The sequence below is a fragment of the Terrapene carolina genome, unplaced genomic scaffold, assembly GCF_002925995.2.
Source record: "Terrapene carolina triunguis isolate 2854851 unplaced genomic scaffold, T_m_triunguis-2.0 Scaffold68, whole genome shotgun sequence".
Lineage (NCBI taxonomy): Eukaryota > Metazoa > Chordata > Testudines > Emydidae > Terrapene > Terrapene triunguis.
Genome location: NW_020664419.1, coordinates 59,626,365 through 59,646,566, shown reverse-complemented (window position 1 = coordinate 59,646,566; position 20,202 = coordinate 59,626,365). Strand labels below are relative to the sequence as shown.

Genomic DNA, 20,202 nt, shown 5'->3' with positions numbered 1-20,202 from the left:
CTAGTCTCTCATTGTGTGTCATGTTTCACAGCTTCCTGTTAACACCATGATTCCTGAAAGACAGAGTTCATCTGACCTTAGGAGTGGGGAGAGAAGCTCCAATCATGCAAAGATTTAACTTCATTGCCATGAGTTGATGCATTGAAAGCAATGGAACGAGTGACTCATGGGAGTAACACAAAACATGTTCATAAGACTCTGTAGGATTGAGGCAAGACTGATCCTCTTTTCTGAATCTCAGAGAAAAATGCTTCCCTCTTATTTGTTCCATTTGGGGGGACAGAAGGAAAGAGGTGAAAGGTTTTGGTGCCATCCAAACCATTACAGAGACTCTTCATACAACTCAAAGTGGATGGCAAGTGGAGTTATAATTATAGACTAGAAAACAGCAAGATCAGCAGCTGCTGTTGCTTGCGTCTGTTCCCTGCTGTAACTGACAGCAGTGAGGGACTTGGCAAAAACAGACTTCCAGAAGTGGAAAGACATTTTAACCCCTGTGCTTGTCAGTCCACTCCTCCAGGGTCTCAGTAGTAAGCAAACCCCCAATAGCCTATGTTCCTAAGGTGAAGAAGGAGCAAAGACACTATTTCATACCTGAAGGCTTCTTCACTGGGGACATTTGAAGAAAAGAAAGGGTCTGGGATTTTCCTTCATGGTTGGGCTGCCACATCAGAATAGCAGGTTAGTGTACACAGAATGTGCTTAATGTTTTTTTTTTAATTGGACTTAATCTGTATATTTGAATCCCTCTCTCCACCATAATATAAAACAGAAAATAAAATGATAGAAATTTGATGGTTAATTTTGCACGTAGGCATTATTTATTTGTATATACTGTAATGTATCTACAATGTTATTAATTGCCATCCTTTTCTACGGTGGTTTCTATTTTAATTGTAATGCTTCCAATCCTGAAGTCTGTACCTGGACAAAACTCCCATTAACTTTGGGAGTAATGTAAATAGAATATTCTTTTATTTTTAGGCACCAATGCCAAAGGACTTCTGGTTGCCTTAGCAAAAGTACAATAAAATATAAGTCACAGTAACAGAGTAAATTCCAGAGAGGTAACCAATATTGAAGGGAAGGAAAAGCAGGATTACAGGTATGGGTCAAATTCTCTGTTGATGTAAATTGGTGCATCTGCAGTGATATCAATGGAACTGTGCCAATTTATACCAGAAGAGAATTTTGCCCTATATCTGCTAATGAGGTAAATAATAATAAAATATCTATATAAGGTATTTTATAGCACCAATCGCCATAGTATCTAGTGCCTAGTATCTGCAAGAGTAAAGCCATGAACCAGGAATATAGATCTTATTTATACCATGTCTTCCCATTGCTATGTATTGTATTTTATATATTAAAAAAGTATAATGGAGACTATGAACATGTTCCCAGAAAACCACACAAGTAGAGCACCAAATCTGTGCTTCTTGTGTTGTGAAACATTTATTCCCATATGAAGCGAAAGAAAATAGATATACTGTGATCATTCACTCTCCACTGGTCTAAAAGCAATTATGCTTAGTTTTACTAACACAAAAATACTGTGATAGTGCTTTTTAGCTAATATCCCTGAATTTATTGTGGCACCTGCAGTACAAATCCTCCTGGGGGTACTCATAGTTTCAGTCCTAGCTAGGGCTATAGCTGTGCTAACTTGGCTTTCACAATTCCAATAGAATTTCACTGGAGGTTCCCATTGGAAATATTTGTTGCCCTATTCATACTAGATCTCTTCTCATCATAACCATTTGGTGAAGCCACCTGTTCGGTTGGGAACTAGAATCGAGGCTGTTGACTTTTAATCTAGACTCCCCATGCTGACCCCCAAGCATTCTGGCATGCAAGACGTCACCTCTATCCACTGACCAGCCAGGATGTGAGCCCTTAGTTGCACTTATCAGTCTTCAATCGAAAAACGGATGTGGGGGGGAAAATCAGCAATAGCACATCTATCATTTAGAAGCCAAGGAATAATAACCATATATTCTAGGATTTTACAAGCTGCCAGGCCATTCTTCACACAAATCAGAACTCTCAGGAGAGACCATCGGTCAGAAATGGAATTCTTATGGGTGTCCCTTCCCCCTGTTTACTCCCCCTATGAATAAAAGAAGAAATTAGCAATTTTACAGCTAAATTTTCATGGTTTATTTTTATGCTCAGCATCAGAGGCCTAGCCAAGTTGTACACTATCAGGCAGCCCTTATGGTTTGATAGTTTCTCTTTTAAATTAAAGTAAATAGCCTACAGTGGCATAAAGAAAACATGCAAGAGTGGCATTTATGCTAGAGCAATGCAAGTGACTTTATACAATCATTAACTGGAGATTACTGCTACTTCCTTCCTAAAATGCTGAGCAAAGTTCTCCTCTCCATATTTGTAGTTAAAGTACACATCTCACCAATATCCCTAGGTGCATAAACAACAAAAAGAGCCATATAGCACTTTGACAAAGTCAACAGGAAAACATTTTTACCACTACCAAATATAAGCTAAATTCCTAGCCCTCCACTCAGGCTGCTAGGGTTGCCAATTTTGGCTGGACATATTCCTGGAGGTTTCATCACATGACATAATCTTTAATTAAAGATTAATCTTTAATTACTGGAGATTCCAGCACAATCCTGGAGAGAAACCTACAATGTGCTCTGTGAAGATCTGAGAAAAAAGACGGTTACTCACCGTTGTAACTGTTGTTCTTCGAGGTGTGTTGCTCATATCCATTCCAGTTAGGTGTGTGCGCGCCGCGTGCACGATCGTCGAAAGATTTTTACCCTAGCAACACCCGGTGGGTCGGCTGTGGAGCCCCCTGGAGTGGCGCCGTTATGGCGCTGGATATATACCCCAGCCGACCCAGCGCCCCCTCAGTTCCTTCTTGCCGGCTACTCCGACAGTGGGGACGGGGGGCGGGTTTGGAATGGATATGAGCAACACATCTCGAAGAACAACAGTTACAACGGTGAGTAACCGTCTTTTCTTCTTCGAGTGCTTGCTCATATCCATTCCAGTTAGGTGACTCCCAAGCCCCACCTAGGTGGCGGGGTCGGAGTGAGACATTGCTGTGTGCAGAACCGCTGACCCGAAAGCAGCATCGTCTCTGGATTGTTGCACCAGCGCATAGTGAGTAGCGAATGTGTGGACCGATGACCACACTGCAGCTCTACAAATGTCCTGGATCGGTACTTGAGCCAGGAAGGCAGTCGAGGAGGCCTGGGCCCTCGTGGAATGAGCAGTGAGGCGTGGCGTCGGTACACCGGCCAGGTCGTAGCAAGCACGAATGCAGGACGTAATCCAAGAGGACAGGCACTGTGAAGAGACCGGTGAGCCTTTCATCCGGTCGGCTACCGCAATGAAGAGTTGCGTCGTCTTCCTAAATGGCTTTGTACGCTCAATATAGAAAGCCAGGGCCCTGCGAACGTCTAAAGAATGCAAACGCTGGTCTTGACGAGTAGCGTGCGGTTTCGGATAGAAGACCGGGAGAAATATATCCTGGTTTACGTGGAAAGGTGACACCACCTTCGGAAGAAAGGCAGGGTGGGGGCGAAGCTGCACCTTGTCCTTGTGGAACACCGTGTAAGGGGGCTCGGATGTCAGCGCCCTAAGTTCCGAGACGCGCCGTGCTGAGGTGATGGCTACGAGGAAGGCTGTCTTCCAAGACAAGTACAGGAGTGAGCAGGTCGCCAATGGTTCAAACGGAGGCCCTGTGAGCCTGGAGAGGACGAGGTTGAGGTTCCACGTCGGAACCGGCTGTCGTTGCTGTGGGTACAGCCGGTCTAAGCCCTTGAGGAATCTAACGACCATCGGGTTAGAGAAGACCGAGGACGTGAGTTCTCCTGGGTGGAAAGCGGAAATAGCGGCGAGGTGAACCTTGATTGAGGATGTCGCCAAGCCTTGCTGTCTTAGGGACAGGAGGTATTCCAGTATCAAGGGGATAGGAGCCTGCGAGGGAGACGTAGCTCGTTGCTCACACCAACAGGAGAACCTCTTCCACTTGGCTAAATAAGTGGTCTGCGTAGAGGGCTTTCTACTTCCCAGCAGGACCTGTTGGACGGCCTGCGAGCATTGCCGCTCTGAGCGACTCAACCATGAAGCATCCACGCCGTGAGGTGGAGCGACTGCAGGTCGGGGTGACACAACCGGCCGTGGTCCTGAGAGATGAGATCCGGACTCAAGGGGAGCGTGATCGGCCTCTGTACTGACAGCTCTAGCAGTGTGGTGTACCAGTGCTGTCTCGGCCAAGCGGGAGCGACTAGAATTACCCGTGCCTGGTCCCTGCGGATCTTGAGCAGCACCCTGTGGACCAGCGGGAATGGAGGAAAGGCGTAGAACAGATGGTCTTTCCATGTCATGAGGAAGGCGTCTGACCGAGAGCCCGGGGCTCGCCCGTGTAGGGAGCAGAACGCCTGGCACTTCCTGTTGGCCCGAGATGCGAACAGGTCGATCTGGGGAAACCCCCACCTCTGGAAGACGGAATAGATGATGTCCGGGCGAATCGACCACTCGTGCGTCTGGAAGGACCTGCTGAGACGGTCCGCCAGCGTATTCTGGACTCCAGGCAGGAATGACGCCGTGAGATGTATCGAGTGGGCGATGCAGAAGTCCCACAGGCGAATGGCCTCTTGGCATAGGGGAGATGAGCGGGCTCCGCCTTGCTTGTTGATGTAAAACATGGCCGTGGTGTTGTCGGTGAGAATCAGCACGCAACGGCCCTGTAGGAAGTTGAGGAAAGCCTGACAAGCCAGGCGCACCGCCATCAGCTCTCAGACGTTGATGTGCAGGGTTAGTTGGGACGCGGACCACAGGCCTTGGGTATGGTGCTCCCCCAGGTGAGCGCCCCAGCCTAGAGATGAAGCGTCCGTAACTAGGTGGAGGGAGGGCTGTGGGGCGTGAAAGGGCACTCCTGCACAGACCGCCGTGCGATCCGTCCACCAGGCGAGAGAGGCCAAGACCGAGGCCGGAACCGTGACCACCATGTTCAGGTCGTCTCGATGAGGACGGTAAACCAATGACACCCAAGTCTGCAGTGGGCGAAGTCGCAGCCTGGCGTGCCTGGTTACGTAGGTACACGAGGCCATGTGGCCCAAAAGGGCAAGGCATGATCTTATGGTGGTAATTGGGAAGGCCCTGAGTCCTTGAATGACGCTTGAGATGGTATGAAAGCGGCTGTCTGGCAGGATGGCTCGGGCACGTCTGGAGTCCAGGATTGCTCCAATGAACTCTATCCTCTGAGTTGGTACTAGAGTGGACTTCTCTCTGTTGAGTAGAATGCCCAGCTCGTGGAAAGTGTGTGTCACTATGTGGACATGAGCCTGCACTTGGTCTCTGGTGCGGCCGCGTACCAGCCAGTCGTCCAAGTACGGGAACAGCTGTATCCCTTGTCGACGAAGGAAGGCCGCGACGACTGCCAGACACTTTGTGAACACCCTGGGAGCCGAGGACAAGCCGAAGGGAAGGACTGCGAATTGGTAGTGCACTGTGTTTACTACAAATCGCAGGAAGCGCCTGTGGGGCGGATAAATCGCTATATGGAAATAAGCATCCTTCATGTCGAGGGCGGCGAACCAGTCTCCAGGATCCAGTGAAGGGATGATGGTCCCCAATGACACCATGCGGAACTTCAACTTTACTATGAATTTGTTGAGTCCGCGCAAGTCTAAGATGGGCCTTAGACCCCCTTTTGACTTGGGTATCAGGAAGTAGCGGGAGTAAAACCCCCTGCCCCTTAGCTCCGATGGAACCTCCTCTATGGCCCCCATAGCGAGGAGCCCAAAAACCTCCTGTGTAAGGAGTTGCTCGTGAGAAGGGTCCCTGAAGAGGGACGGGGAGGGGGAGTGGGGGGGGGGGGCGAGGAAAACTGGAGGGCGTATCCCCTCTCCACCGTGCGAAGGACCCAGCGGTCCGATGTTATAAGAGACCAAGCACGGTGGAAACGGGAGAGGCGATCCCGGAAGGGGGGAACCGAATCCTGGAAAACGGTTGAGGTGCCGTCCTCGACCGCACCTTCAAAAGGTTTGCCTAGGCCCTGAAGGTGGCCTAGGCTGGCCCTGGTTCTGACCGGGTTGAGGGCCGGTCGACCTTCGCCTACCGCCTCGACCCCGCCTCCTAGCAAAGTCCTGTCTTGGACGAGGCGGGGGAGGGTAGAACCGCTGAGGCTGGGGCCTGAAGGGTCTGCGCTGAGGCCCTGGGACATGCATCCCCAGGGAGCGCATCATTGTCCGGGAGTCTTTGAGATTTTGGAGCCTAGAGTCCGTCTTCTCCGAAAAAAGGCCCTGGCCCTCAAACGGAAGGTCCTGCAGGGTCTGCTGCAGTTCAGGTGGCAAGCCTGACACCTGGAGCCAGGAGATTCGTCACATTGCTATCCCCGACGCCAGGGTCCTAGCGGCCGAGTCCGCTATATCAAGGGAGGCCTGCAGGGAGGTGCATGCCACCCGCTTGCCCTCCTCTACCAAGGCCCCGAACTCTTCCCTCGATTCCTGGGGAACCAGCTCTTTAAATTTCCCCATCGAGGACCACGTATTAAAGCCGTAGCGGCTCAGGAGCGCCTGCTGATTCGCCGCCCGCAGTTGCAGCCCGCCAGCCGAATAGACCTTGCGTCCGAACAAATCGAAGCGCTTAGCATCCTTCGATTTGGGCGCAGCAGCCTGCTGGCCATGGCGCTCCCGTGCATTGACTGATGAGACCACCAGTGAGCACGGTTGGGGGTGAGTGTACAAGTACTCATATTCCTTGGAGGGCACAAAGTACTTCCTCTCAACCCCTCTGGCCGTGGGCGGAATAGAGGCCGGGGTTTGCCAGATGGTGGTGGCGTTCGCCTGAATAGTGCGGATCAGCGGTAATGCCACCCTAGATGGAGCATCCGCTGAAATGATCTGCACAATGGGATCATGGACCTCCGCAATCTCCTCCACCTGGAGGTCCATATTGCGAGCCATGCGGCGTAGCAGGTCCTGGTGGGCCCGAAGGTCTATAGGAGGCGGCCCAATGGCGGATGTACCCGCTACGGCCTCATCAGGCGAGGACGAGGAGGACGCCCCCGGTGGCAAGGGGTCCAATGGCTGATCCTGCTCCAGGTGTTCCTGGAGTTGGGCATCGCCTGCCCCCTGGTCCAGGGCCTCTGCTGGTGTGGGCACTGGAGCCTCCACGTCCCTTGGAGGAGGGCGGGAGATGGTGGACTCTGGGGCCCTGGGCTCCGAACGGCCCGAGCGGGAGGCAGATAGCGGAGCTCCTTGTGCCTGATGGTAGGCCCAAAGAGTCCAGAAGGACCAATGCGCAGGTCCTTGCATAGGGTCGTCGGTCTCCTGCAGGTGGCCGGCCTCCACTGCATCAGACAAGCGCGACGCCGATCTCGACGGCCACGGCGGTGCCGAGCCCGACGCCGTCGGCACCGGATGGTACGGTGCCGATCGGTGCCGGGCGTAAGGCAATCTGTCCCTGTGCGGTGCCGGAGAGCGGTGCCGGGATCTGGATCGGTGCCGGTAGTCCCTCCGGTGCCGGGATCCCGATCTGGAACGAGACGACGATCGCGAAGAGGCGTGGTACCGGGAGCGGCCCCTCGAGCCCGAGTGGCACTCATACCGGTGCCGGGAGCTGCGTCTCGAGCCCGATCGGTGCCGGTCGTCGCGACGGCGCCGAGATGTTGAACGGCGCCGCGAAGAGGATCTGGGCCGCGAGTACGACCGGTGCCGAGGTGATATTCGGCACCGGGACTCCGAGCGGCGTCGGGACCTGCTCCGGGATCTGGAGCGGTGCCGAGAGACTTGAGCTGGCGACGGTGGGCGCATCAGGGCAGGCTTGCCTCTGGACTGCGGCACACGTGGAGCCACCGGTGCCGGGAGTTGAGACGGCGCCGGCTCCGTGAGGGCGATCAGGTCCCTTGCCGTAGCAAAAGTCTCCGGGGTGGAAGGGAGACAAGGTTCCACCACCAGCCTTGGTGGTGAAACAGTCCGCACCGGACTCAACGGCCTCGGTGCCGGAGTCGACGGTGTGGCTGCCTGCCTTTGGCGGTCCAACTGCAGACGCGGCTCTACCCCCGGCACCGGGGGAGCCGGTATCTTCACGGCAGCAACGTCCAGCGCCTTGCTGGCCTTCTTATGTCCCGGAGAAAGGGATTGGCGCCGAGGCTCTTTAGGCGGGCGCGGTGCCGACGTCGGTCGGTGCCAAGCTGTCTTTTCCGCCGCACGGGTCGGGCCCGCCGGGGCGCTGCGCACCGAAGCGCTCGGTGCCGGGACAGGGCGCGCCGAGGGAGGATCCGGACTCAGAGCCGCCTTCATCAGGAGCTGTCGGAGTCTAAAGTCTCGCTCCTTTCTTGTCCTCGGCTTGAAGGCCTTGCAGATAGGGCACTTATCTGCGGGATGAGCCTCCCCAAGGCACTTCAAGCAGGAACTATGCGGGTCGCTTGTTGGCATATGCTTCCCGCAGGACGCGCACGGCTTAAAGCCAGGAGCCTTGGGCATGGGCCCGGCTGTGCGCCGGGGGGGAAAAGGGGAAAAACACCCCCTAAACCTCCGATAACAATATTACAACTATATATACACTACACAACTAACTAACTAAGAACTTGAATAACTATATATACAACTAACTATAATAACAATAATGAGAAGCTAGGGATAGTGAATAGCAGCTATGCCGCGGTTCACTGTTCCAACGACCGTCAGGGGCGGTAAGAAGGAACTGAGGGGGCGCTGGGTCGGCTGGGGTATATATCCAGCGCCATAACGGCGCTACTCCAGGGGGCTCCACAGCCGACCCACCGGGTGTTGCTAGGGTAAAAATCTTCTGACGATCGTGCACGCGGCGCGCACACACCTAACTGGAATGGATATGAGCAAGCACTCGAAGAAGAATAGCTAGGTCTTGGACTGTGACCTAACTTGGGAACTGCACTGTTGGAGTAGAAGAAGGCACCAACAAGACTGTCCTACCACCAGCCACTCAAATATCAGGGCTGTTAGAAAAGCCCCCAAGGTGATCTCACTTGCTGCAATGACATAAAATAGGAGAGGCAGTCCCTAGATCACATTGGGGTGTATAGATCATACCAGAGCTGGATGAAAATGGGGCAGGGAAATTCATGATTTTGTCCTTCTGTTTTTTCTGTTGAAATTTTGAACAAAAAATTCAACAAAATTGGAAATTTAGAAAAATGTCATGAAGTCCTAGTCAGTCACTTGAACCGCAGCTTGGAGCAAGTTGGAAGCTAGTAGAATCTTTGAAGAATAGGTGTTGTATGCTCCAGGTAGCTGACGCTGCCAAGCAGGCAGACGGGAAGGTACATCTGCCCTGGCTGGAGCTTCTGGATGGTCTTCAAGAGTAATCCCGTTGCAGTAATCCAATCTGCAGGTCACAAATACACTGCTAACTATAGCTATATATATATATATGGGTTAAGATACACTCTAAAACACTGTCAATTTCTTGCTTGTTTTTACTTTTCTAGAAACAACCTGCCAAGACAATGACAGTCACTTACTCCAGTAAAGTAGCAAATGCCACCTTCTTTGGATTTCACAGATTACTCCTCAAGTGGAAAGGCAGCATCTACAAATTGCTGTATAGGGAATTTATTGCCTTTGCTAGTCTTTACACAGCAATAAGTGTGTTGTACAGGTACATGTGTTTCCATGTGACATATTCATGTCTCCTTCTTAATCAGAATCAAATGCTATGTAAAAGGCACTGTCTCACTTCAAATCCTTTGGCTGATGACTGATTTTGTACTAAATAACATGACCTTTTGCTTAGACCTTTTTAATGTCATTTATATCTCACATGATTTTTGGAATGTTAAATTACTATTTAACCATCATCTTCAAGTGATTCTAATTTTAGCCGCATGCTAGCTGATGATTGTTGTGTATATGTCATCTTCCAAAAATGTTATGCCATATAAACATCTGCAGGACTCCTATGTCATTACATGGTTTTTGCCACTCTAACTCTGCACTGACTAAATGACCTGTTTTGAACTGCGAAGTCTAGACATTGTCATACTTATGCGTCTATATCATCACCTGTTAATAGATGGCAATTTAATAGGAAATGCTGAAAGGTGATTATTTTATGGTCCATTTATGTAGCCCTTTCTCAGGAAATAGGAAGTTGAGGTTTGCCTGAGTAAGGACTGCAATAAGAGCCCATAGTTTTTAAGAGCCCAATCTCGCAAGGTGCCAAGCATCTACTCAGTAGAAATTGGAGGCACTCAAGTCGGGATCCATTAAGAGACCTAGGTATTGCAATGCTGAGAGCCATGGCACCTTACTTTTAGGCACCTAGAAAATCCAGGAGCACCACTCTGATCCACAAAGCCGAGTTAGGCGACCAGGATCCCTATACAATAAATGGAGAGAGATAGGTGCTTAAGAATGTGATCCACAAAAGCTCACACACTATGCCAGGAGTCGCCTGAGTTAGCCAATGGGAAATGCTGATAAAAGGGGTGTGTGCTAAGTCCTGCCCATCCCCTCAAGGTAGGAACCTAAATCTGGGCTGCAAGGAAGTGCCTATTTTTGCTTAGCGATTCACAAATGGGCATCTTCCCCCTGCAGTCAGACAGCCTAGGTGCCTAACTTAAGGCATTTCTTAAGGCACCTGCCTTGCTCTACACAAAACAGCTGAAGAAGGAGTTGGTGATCCTGCTGCACCCCTGAGTGACATAGTAATGCCATCCTAACCCCAGGCATAGACAGCTTCTCCCGTCGACATACCTCTCTGGGAGGTGGAGTACCTACACCGACGGGAGACGCTCTCCCATCGGCATAGGTAGCGTCTTCATTAACCACTACAGCAGCGCACTGCACCACTGCAGAGCTGTACGTGTAGACAAGCCTTAAGTCTGGGATTTAGGCACCTAAGTTCTTCTGTGGATCCCTCCCTTACTACCTCACAGGAGAGTCTCAACAGCAGCACCTTGCAGGATCAGTGTGTAAGTCAGGGTGAAATTTATCCCTGTGCAAAAGGCCAGCACAAGACCTATGTGACACTTAAGTCCCAATTAATTCCTCAAGTGTGACTTAAGCGGGGTGTATGTAGGGTGACCAGATGAGAGGAAGAAAATATTGGGACACCGGGGGGGGGGGGAAAAAAAAAAAACCCCAGTGCTGCCAGCAAAGCAAAAAAACCCACAAACTGCCGGCGGAGTGAAATATCGGGACAAATTGCGTCCCAACCAGAGATTGGTTGGGACGCAGGACAAACAGCTAAAAATCGGGACGGTCCCGATTTTATTGGGACGTCTGGTCATCCTAGGTGTATGTCTCATGCTAGTCCTCTGCCCATGGTAAATCTCACCTCGGTGAAGACAAAATTTCTTAATGGAATGAAGACTTTCACTGATAAAATACGTGGGATGACTTCAAATTACTTTTCAGTCCCTCTTTAGAACTAGAACTGGAGCTCAACATTTTTTTTTCCATGTAAAACAAGTTCTTTGGACTTACTTTGTCTATATGGGCAATCACTAATCTTCCAAGATATAGAGGCATACAGCACGGTATAGCTGGTAGCAAGACTAAATCATTGGTATGTAAAGAAACAACAACAAAAACCTTTCATTTAAAAAAAATCTATTCTTACTTTAAAACTGTACATAAAAACTCTCCCCTTTATTCAGTGTACACTGTGGAAAGCATTCTATATGAACAGCAGATTTTATTTTACAAATGTAAAACAACCCCAAATATTTGCCATGTATATCTTTTATATGGGATAAGATAACTGTAAGATGTTATATATAAATAAAATAATTGCTTATGTTTAAGAATGTTGTATTTCATTAGCTATCATTCTACACTGTGCTCCATTCTTTTTTCTGCCATACAGCTTATAGTTGCCTTAGTTTAAATATATTTGATTTTTTGTGCATTTTAACTTATGGCCAAGACAAATTTCTTAGTAGTAAATGAGATATACCCCCTGATGTGGAAACAGTAGTTTTCACAAAACAGCAAGTACAGATTAGTGCCCCTTTCCAGTTTCAGAAGATCTGATCAGATCACTTTTATTAAGTAGTCCAGTTGAAAAATGGGACAAAAATACATTTGCTGAAGTAGTTTGCACCAAGACCATTGATTTGTGTTAGGTGGCATGCTACAGGTGAATAGCACAAGTGGTTTTTGTCACTTCAGTAATGAGAAATATTTTATGACTAGCGAATAATATTCCTCCACCTGTCAGCTCCCTTATTACATGCTACAAATATTAACACCCTAAATGTTCATCAATTTAACTCAAAGATTCATCTGTGCACATTAGGCAAGATCACTCCTAGTTTCAGTTATCTGGTTATTTATACTTAATTGTCTTCACTTTATATCCGAGGTGTGCAGCGGTATTACAAAGGGATATATACATTTTATTTTTGCTACAGATTTTTTCTTACAGGAAACCAAAAACGGTTCTTTGAAAAATTATCAATTTACTGTGACAAATATGCTGAACAAATCCCAGTCACCTTTGTGCTTGGTAAGTACAGTGTACCTATGGAAAGAATCCACAAAGCTGCCTCCATTAGGATGTCACAAATGGCAATGCATGGAAGTATTTCAGAGCTGAAAGGCATGTTGGAAATCTGTCTCACAATAAAACCACTGCCATCCATTAAGGTTGCCTTAAAGTCAATTTGCTTTTGTCAAGTCAACACCACATATGCTTGAATTATTATTTCACTATTGGAAGATTTACGTTTTTATTCACTAACTGTGTTTGTTTAAATAACTATCTGAGCCTGATCCTGTGAGGTGAGTACCCTTCACTCCCATTTCAGTGAATGGGTGTTGTGAGTGCTCAACATCTTGCATGAGGCACTTAGAACCTTACAGGATTCGGCCTTTGGAATGTAATAGCTACTTAATAATTGGCTTTAACTGTATCATTTTGTGCATATTTTATAACAATTATTCTGGCAAATGAAGTTACCTTACAGCCTAGATAACATCCTACAGAATGAACTAAAACTCAACATTAGAGGATCTGAGTGTATGTCAGTTTTGCAGCAAGAACAGTGATGTTGATATACTTTTTTAACATGCAGGATTCTACGTTACTTTGGTGGTGAACCGCTGGTGGAACCAGTTTGTGAATCTGCCGTGGCCAGACAGACTTATGTTCTTGATCTCTAGCAGCATTCAGGGAAGAGATGAATACGGGCGCTTACTTAGGAGAACTCTAATGCGTTATGTGAATTTAACTTCCCTGATCATCTTCCGCTCAGTGAGCACAGCTGTATACAAAAGATTTCCAACCATGGACCATGTGGTAGAAGCAGGTATTGTCAATTTCCTTTCCCCAATAAGCTCTGTCCTTTTGACTACAGATGGGGATGTTGGAGAGCTGCCTTGTATTTTCTTCTCTTTAACCCCTTATCCCTGTCAGACCGCCCCATGTCAAAGCCACCCACTGTCAGAGAAGGATTAGATAAAATGCTCTTAAGAGTCCACCATTGCTAAATTCTTTATCTAGGTCCATTTTAGAACAAGATGAGGCCCTTATGACTGAGCATGCTACATCTCCTCTGCACTCAGCCTTTCTCAGCCAGGGGAGTGAGAGGATGACAGAGTGAATTTAAAAAAAAATTTTTTTTACAAAAATTTTAAAAAGATTTTTTTATTTAAATTAAACATGAGTTTATTTTTAAAACAACCGAATTTACAATTAAATTTGAAATTCTTACAACCTATGTTAAGGCCTAAACTTACTATAATCTAATAAAATCATTTAAATTCAGTTAAATGAATAATATTAAATATTACATCCTTGCTGCCAAAGTTTCAAAGAAAGTCAAACCACTGAAGTGGTGGAAGTGACTGGTGGAAGCACGAGGATTGAATAAGGACTGGGAATGGCTGAGCCATTACAAACATTGAATCTATCTCCCCTTGTAAGTATTCTCACACTTCTTATCAAACTGTCTGTACTGAGCTATCTTGATTATCACTTCAAAAGTTTTTTTCCCTCTTACTTAATTGGCCTCTCAGAGTTGGTAAGACAACTCCCACCTGTTCATGCTCTCTGTATGTGTGTATATATATCTCCTCAATATATGTTTCACTCTATATGCATCCGAAGAAGTGGGCTGTAGCCCACGAAAGCTTATGCTCTAATAAATTTGTTAGTCTCTAAGGTGCCACAAGTACTCCTGTTCTTTTTGCGGATACAGACTAACACGGCTGCTACTCTGAAACCAACTAGTGAGAATTAACCCTTCTTTAGGAAAATAACTAAAAATTCCAAACACTAAACAAGATTAAAATCATGGTTTAACCCATGATTTTAGTCTGTTTGATTTAAATCAATCCATCCTGGAAGCTGAGTTTGGGAATGGTACCTGGATCTGTTGCCTGGTAGCGTACAACATCATTTATAAGCAAATAGGCCAGCCCAATAGGTATTGTCATTTTTGAGTGGTGCACGGAATAATGAGATGGCATCTTTTATCCCTTCTCTTAGGAAATGCCCTTTTCTAATGTTCTGGTGACTTAGTTCCCATGACCACCACTACACCTCATAAGAAATGGGTTCCCCCCCAACCCCTAAGAACATGTATTATCCCAATGTCTACCAAGGAGCATACACATGCTTCAAGGCAGAAGCTAGTCACTAGCTAAGCCAAAATAAATTCCCTTTCCAACCTCCCTGCTGCACAGTTAAGTGCCTGGTGTGGTCTTATACCTTCTTCTGAAGTATTTGGAATTGGCTGTTGTCAGAGACAGGATACCAGACTAGATGATGATTGGTCTATTCCGACAGGACAACTCCTGTGTTCTTTCTATGGTGTCTTGTAAACTGTATTATTTTGGGAAACAACAGTAAGTTATTGATGTTATGCTATGTTAAAATATGCTGTTTATATACACATGAGAGTTTTAGAATATTTAAGAAAAAACTCCCAGCCGATTACATCTTTCTTATTGACAGAGCCAGCTCAGGTTGATGTCTTCCTTTTTCCAAAATTATGTTTAATTTTTAAATCCTTTTCCTAGCATTTTTCAACAGCAAGTTGTTTACCTGAGCCTGAGAGGTCAGTGAAGCTTTTGTCATTCCTCCTAGCCAACTACTCTGAATACACACAGGAAAATTACAGCAATTCCTGCAAGCTAACCCACCTCTGCCTCTCTTTGCTAAAGACAGCCTGTTCTTAAAGATACAGCATATGAGTACTGTACATACATTGCTGTAGATTGGTGTTTCTTAACAGGTGGAGAAAATATTCTACCATAGTGTCCCTGAACAAGTCATGACAATATAATCAACATGATACATCTGAATATATCTTATCCCACAAATATTTCGCAGCTACAGTACTGAACACTTGAGGTGAGATTCTGCTCATCTTTCTCATGTTGAGTAAAATACAATACTCCATAATTAGTCCCATTCACAGTTAGCTATGGCTTTATGGAACAGAGTACTTGTTGATCCTGCATTCAGTATAATCAATGGTGGCAGAATCTAACCCTTAAAGAGCATCAGTAATTATGGAAGCCACTTGTGCCATTTTTTCACCTCGCTGTCAAACTGAAAATTGTTAAAGCAAAAATATTGCTACACATTTGCTTTTCCTGCAAGCATATTTCATAAATTCATAGACTAGATTTTAAGGCCAGAAGGGACCATTATGATCATCTACTCTGACCTCCTACATAACACAGGCCATAGAATCTCATCCAGTGATTCCTGCCTCAAGCCCATAACTTCTGTTTGAGCTCTAGTGTACCTTTTAGAAAGATCTAAAGACTACAAGTGATGGAGAATCCTCCATGTTCCTAAGTAAATTGTTCCAATGCTTAGTCACCCTCACTGATAAAAATTTGCATCTTATTTCTAGTCTGAATTTGTCTGAGTTCAGCTTCCAGACATTGGCTCACATTATGCCTTTTTCTGCTCGAGTAAAGAGCCAAAGAAATCCCTTCCCCACCGAGGTGCTTGTAGAGTACAAGTAAGTCACCTCTTAACCTTCTCTTGGATAAATTACACAGACTAAGCTTCTTAAATCTCTCACAGTAAGGTGAATTTTCCAAATCTCAAATCCTTCTTGTAGCTCTTTGTTGAACTCTTTCCAATTTTTCAAGATCCTTTTTGAATTGTGGACACAGTATTCCAGTAATGGTTTCACTAATGCCACAGACATAGGTAATACGCCCACCCTCCTCCTAGTTGATATTCCCCTGCTTATGTATCCAAGAATTGCGTTTTCTCTCTTAGCTACAGCATCACCCTGGGAGCTCATGTTCAGTCAGTTACCATGACCCTCAAGTCCTTTTCCATGTCACTGCATTTCAGAATACTGTATCCCAACTTGTAAGATCTACAGTCTTTGTTCCTAGATGTCTGACCTTGCATTTCAGTGTGTTAAAATGCATGTTGTTCAAATGAGGGCACCTCAACAAGTGATCTAGATCACTCTGTATAATTTACCTGTACCCACCATTATTTACCAGCTTTGATTTTTTATTTTCTTCCAAAGCATTGATAAAGATATTGAATAGTTTTGGACCAAAAACAGACCCAACTATAAACATCTCCACTGAATGATAATTCCCCATTTACAATACTTTTTGACATATATCAGTTAGCTAGTTTTTAATCCATTTAATATGGGCTACAATGATTTTGTATGGATTTTGCTCATGGGTGGTGCATCACGGAGGCTGGGGGAGGCTAAGCCTCCCTAAACCTCCACTAATGCTCCCTGCCATGGCCCCAGACTGGGCCACAGTGGGACTCAGGGCTCCTCTGACCGACCAGGGCTCGGGGTGGCTCAGGCGAACAAAGCAGAGATGGCTCAGGTGGGCAGGCCAGGGCTCAGATGGGCCTCCTCCAGCCGTGGTGGGGGACTCAGGGCTCCTTTGGCCCCAGTGGACGAGAGCAGGGGGAGGGCGGGAGAGGGGTGGAGTGGGAGTGGGCTTTGGGCAGAAGGAGCGGGGCAAGGGGATAGCCTCCCTGAATGGGGTGTTCACGCACCACCCATGATTTTCCTAATTTTTCAACAGACTGTCACACAAGACTAAGTCAAATGCCTTACAGAAGTCTATGATATCAATACAGTTACCTTTATCCACCAAACTTTTCTTCTCAAAAAAATTACATTGTTTATTTGAAAAAACCTATTTTCCATAATACCATGTTGATTGACATTAATTATGCTATCATCCTTTAATTCTTTACTGATTGCATCGCATACACCTTTCCATGCTTTTACCCAGAATTGCTATTGATGCCAACACTGTACTTCAAAAATACGGGACAGACCTCAGACGTCCCAGTCTTGAATTGAGCTTCTGGGGCAAGTCTCTTCTCCTCCCCATCCCTCCGAGGGCCTCTGAGGGTATGTCTACACACAACTAGACACCCAGGGCAGGCCCATGCCAGCCGACTCAGGCTCATGGGGCTCGGGCTGTGGGGTTGTTTCATTGCTGTGTAGGCTTCTGGGCTTGGTCTGGAGCCCGGGCTCTCCAGCTCTGGGTACTGCAGAGAACACAGGGCTCGCTAGGCCAGGCAGCCGCTGTGGCTCCTATTCATGTTCCATGTGAGTGCCAGGAGCTGAGTCAGAGACTGCAGTTGTTGGCCTCTGCCTGCAGCAGCACTGTACACTGCCGGGGGTGGGGGCTGCACGAATGGTATGGCCTGAGGAAGGCAGCAGCAGAAGGAGGCTTCACTGCAGCCAGCAGGGGCACTATTTCAGATTTCAATGGGGGGGCAGTTGTCAGAGGGGGTCCAGAGACAAAGGGGCAACTGGACTAAATTTGAGTGGCGTTGTGACTCCGTGCACCAGGTCAAGTTGCCAACCGTTGGAGCGCCACTCCATCCTGGATTTCAGGTGCCAGAGTGCCACTCCAGACCACTCCAGTGGCACTACTTCCCTGGTTGAAATATGGGATAAAAGGTGTCCCATACTGATTTAGTAGTAAGGGAAGGCAATTTTTTATTTAAATAAGGGATATCTCTTATAATACGGAACTACTGGCAACCCTAATATCAGCTTAACTGGCCTATAGTTACCTGGGTCATCCTGTTTACGCTTTAAAATATTGGCACAACATTAGTTTTTTTCCCAGTCTTCTGGAACTGTCCCAGTATTCCAAGATTTGCTAAAAATCAGTATTAATGGTTCATGAGCTCCTCAGCCAATTCTTTTAATACTCTTGGGTGCAAGTTACCTAGTCCTGCCAATTTACAAATGTTTACCTTTAATAGTTGCTGTTTTACACCCTCCCTAGTTATTGATTGAACAGAAAGTATTTCCTTTATCACTGTAATGAAAATAACTAGTTCGGGACTACTTGGAGGCTTGTTTCACCATAACCTTCATCAATGATTAAACATGTTCATACTGTAGCAATCCAGTGCATTCAGTGATAAGGACAATGCTCCCTGCCATTAATGTCCCTCAGACAAACTGTTTAATCATTAATGGATATAAGCATAAATATCTTAACTTTAAAAATAATGGCTGTGGCACATAATAGTCTAGTCTCCAGTGGTCTGTAACACTTTGGTCTAATTGTGGTTGTTGGGTTTCGTGTGTGTGTGCTGGGTGATGTAGGTAGCCTGTGATATCGAGGATGTCAGACTAGATCAGGGGTGGGCAAACTTTTTGGCCCGAGGGCCACATCGGCATTGCGAAACTGTATCGAGCGCCAGGTAGGGAAGGCTGTGCCCGAACAGCCTCACCTCTGCTCCCTATCTGCCCCCTCCCACTTCCCGCCCCCTGACTGCCCCCGTCAGAACCTCCGACCCATCCAACCCCCCCGCTCCTTGTCCCCTGTCCGCCCCCTCCTGGGACTCCCGCCCAACCGCCCCCAGGACCCCATCCCCTATTCAAGCCCCCCTTCTCCCTGCCCCCTGACTGCCCCCGGAGACCCCCTGCCCCTTATCCAACCTCTCGCCCCCTTACCATGCTGCTCAGAGCAGCAGAAGCTCGCAGCCCCACCGCAGCCAGCCACGCTGCCCGAGAGGAGCGGCAGGCCAGACAAGGCTGCGGGGGCGGGGGGACAGCATGGGAGGGGCCGGGAGCTAGCTTTCCCAGCCGGGAGCTCAGAGGCCGGGCAGGATGGTCCCGCGGGCCGTAGTTTGCCCACCTCTGGACTAGATGATCATACTGTTCCCTTCTGGCCTTAAACTCTATGGGTCTGTATGTTAGTCTCTATCCCTACTGACTGAAACATCTTTTTCATTATCTTGTAGCGGCAAGCAGGGCCAGCAGAAAAGCAGAAGCTCTATAAAACGTTACAGCAGCTTCCATGATTGTGCCATCACATTTTTTTGGCCACGGCTGCTTTTTTATGATGATGATCACTAAAGCTGGCAACAGAACTGCACAGGCACTTTTTAAAAGTCTCGCTGTGTTCCGTTGTTAACTGGCGGAACAGTTCAGAAGAGCTGCATCTTTCTGTTGAACTCTCACTTTGTTGACTCACTTGAGGATACCGGATACTTTTCCTTTTTACTCATCAAAATCAGTAGCACGTCTTCTAGACACCTTTTCAATACATAGCTGGAATATTACTGTTCTTTGCGTTTTATTACAGTAACTGTAAAAGAAATTTAACGTGCAGTTATGCCCAGCAAAACACTACTTTAAAATCTCATGTTCTTATTCAGCACAGCTACTCCTATCTTATCATCTTACTTTACATACATAACTACGTTTTTAGTATCTCATTTCTTTTTATTCTGTGTTGATTCATGTACCATTAGGAAAATTGGAAACGAAGATCTGATTGCAAAATCTGTATTACTAGTGAGAGTCAAGAAAAAAATACAGCTTGATTTTCAAATTCCAGATTGAATTTGCAGCATTTAAAGTCTGAAAAACCATCATTTTGATTTCAGCTAAGAAGATTTTATATGGAAATCACTGAGAAACAATAAACCTCATGATGGCATATTTAACCAGTCACTCCTTCAAATATCTCTGCATTTTAAGATTGCCAAAATACTGATTATATTTATAAGTTTACCCAAAATACTGTAACCACATGACTTTTATAGACTAGGGCACAGCTCTTTGCTATCTCCTGTATTGCCAGGTTACCAAATGCCTGTCCTGTTAGTGATTGTCTTAGAGTCTGGGTCAGCACAACAAAAGAGAGTTTACAAAAGGCTCTCATGTTTGAGCACAAATTACCCTCTCAGCAAAGAGCTTTATATCAGGCGTCCTGATTTAACCCAAATTGACACAAACATGGCAAA

At 46.9% G+C, this 20,202-nt stretch overlaps 1 protein-coding gene across 3 annotated transcripts in view; it reads left to right on the top strand.

Moving 5' to 3' along the window:
• Window positions 1–535: 535 nt before the first annotated feature.
• BEST3 (bestrophin 3) overlaps window positions 536–20,202 on the top strand; it is a 37,899-nt gene continuing 18,232 nt past the window's right edge. The window contains exons 1-3 of one of the 3 annotated variants that reach the window (XM_024212659.2): window positions 536–681; window positions 9,452–9,621; window positions 13,043–13,276. In XM_024212659.2, the coding sequence (XP_024068427.2) occupies window positions 13,114–13,276 (163 nt within the window). In that variant the 5' untranslated portion in view covers window positions 536–681; window positions 9,452–9,621; window positions 13,043–13,113. Of the gene's footprint in view, window positions 682–9,451; window positions 9,622–12,379; window positions 12,475–13,042; window positions 13,277–20,202 lie in introns of those variants that run through there. The other 2 variants (XM_026648795.1, XM_024212660.2) reach the window with 2 other exon arrangements.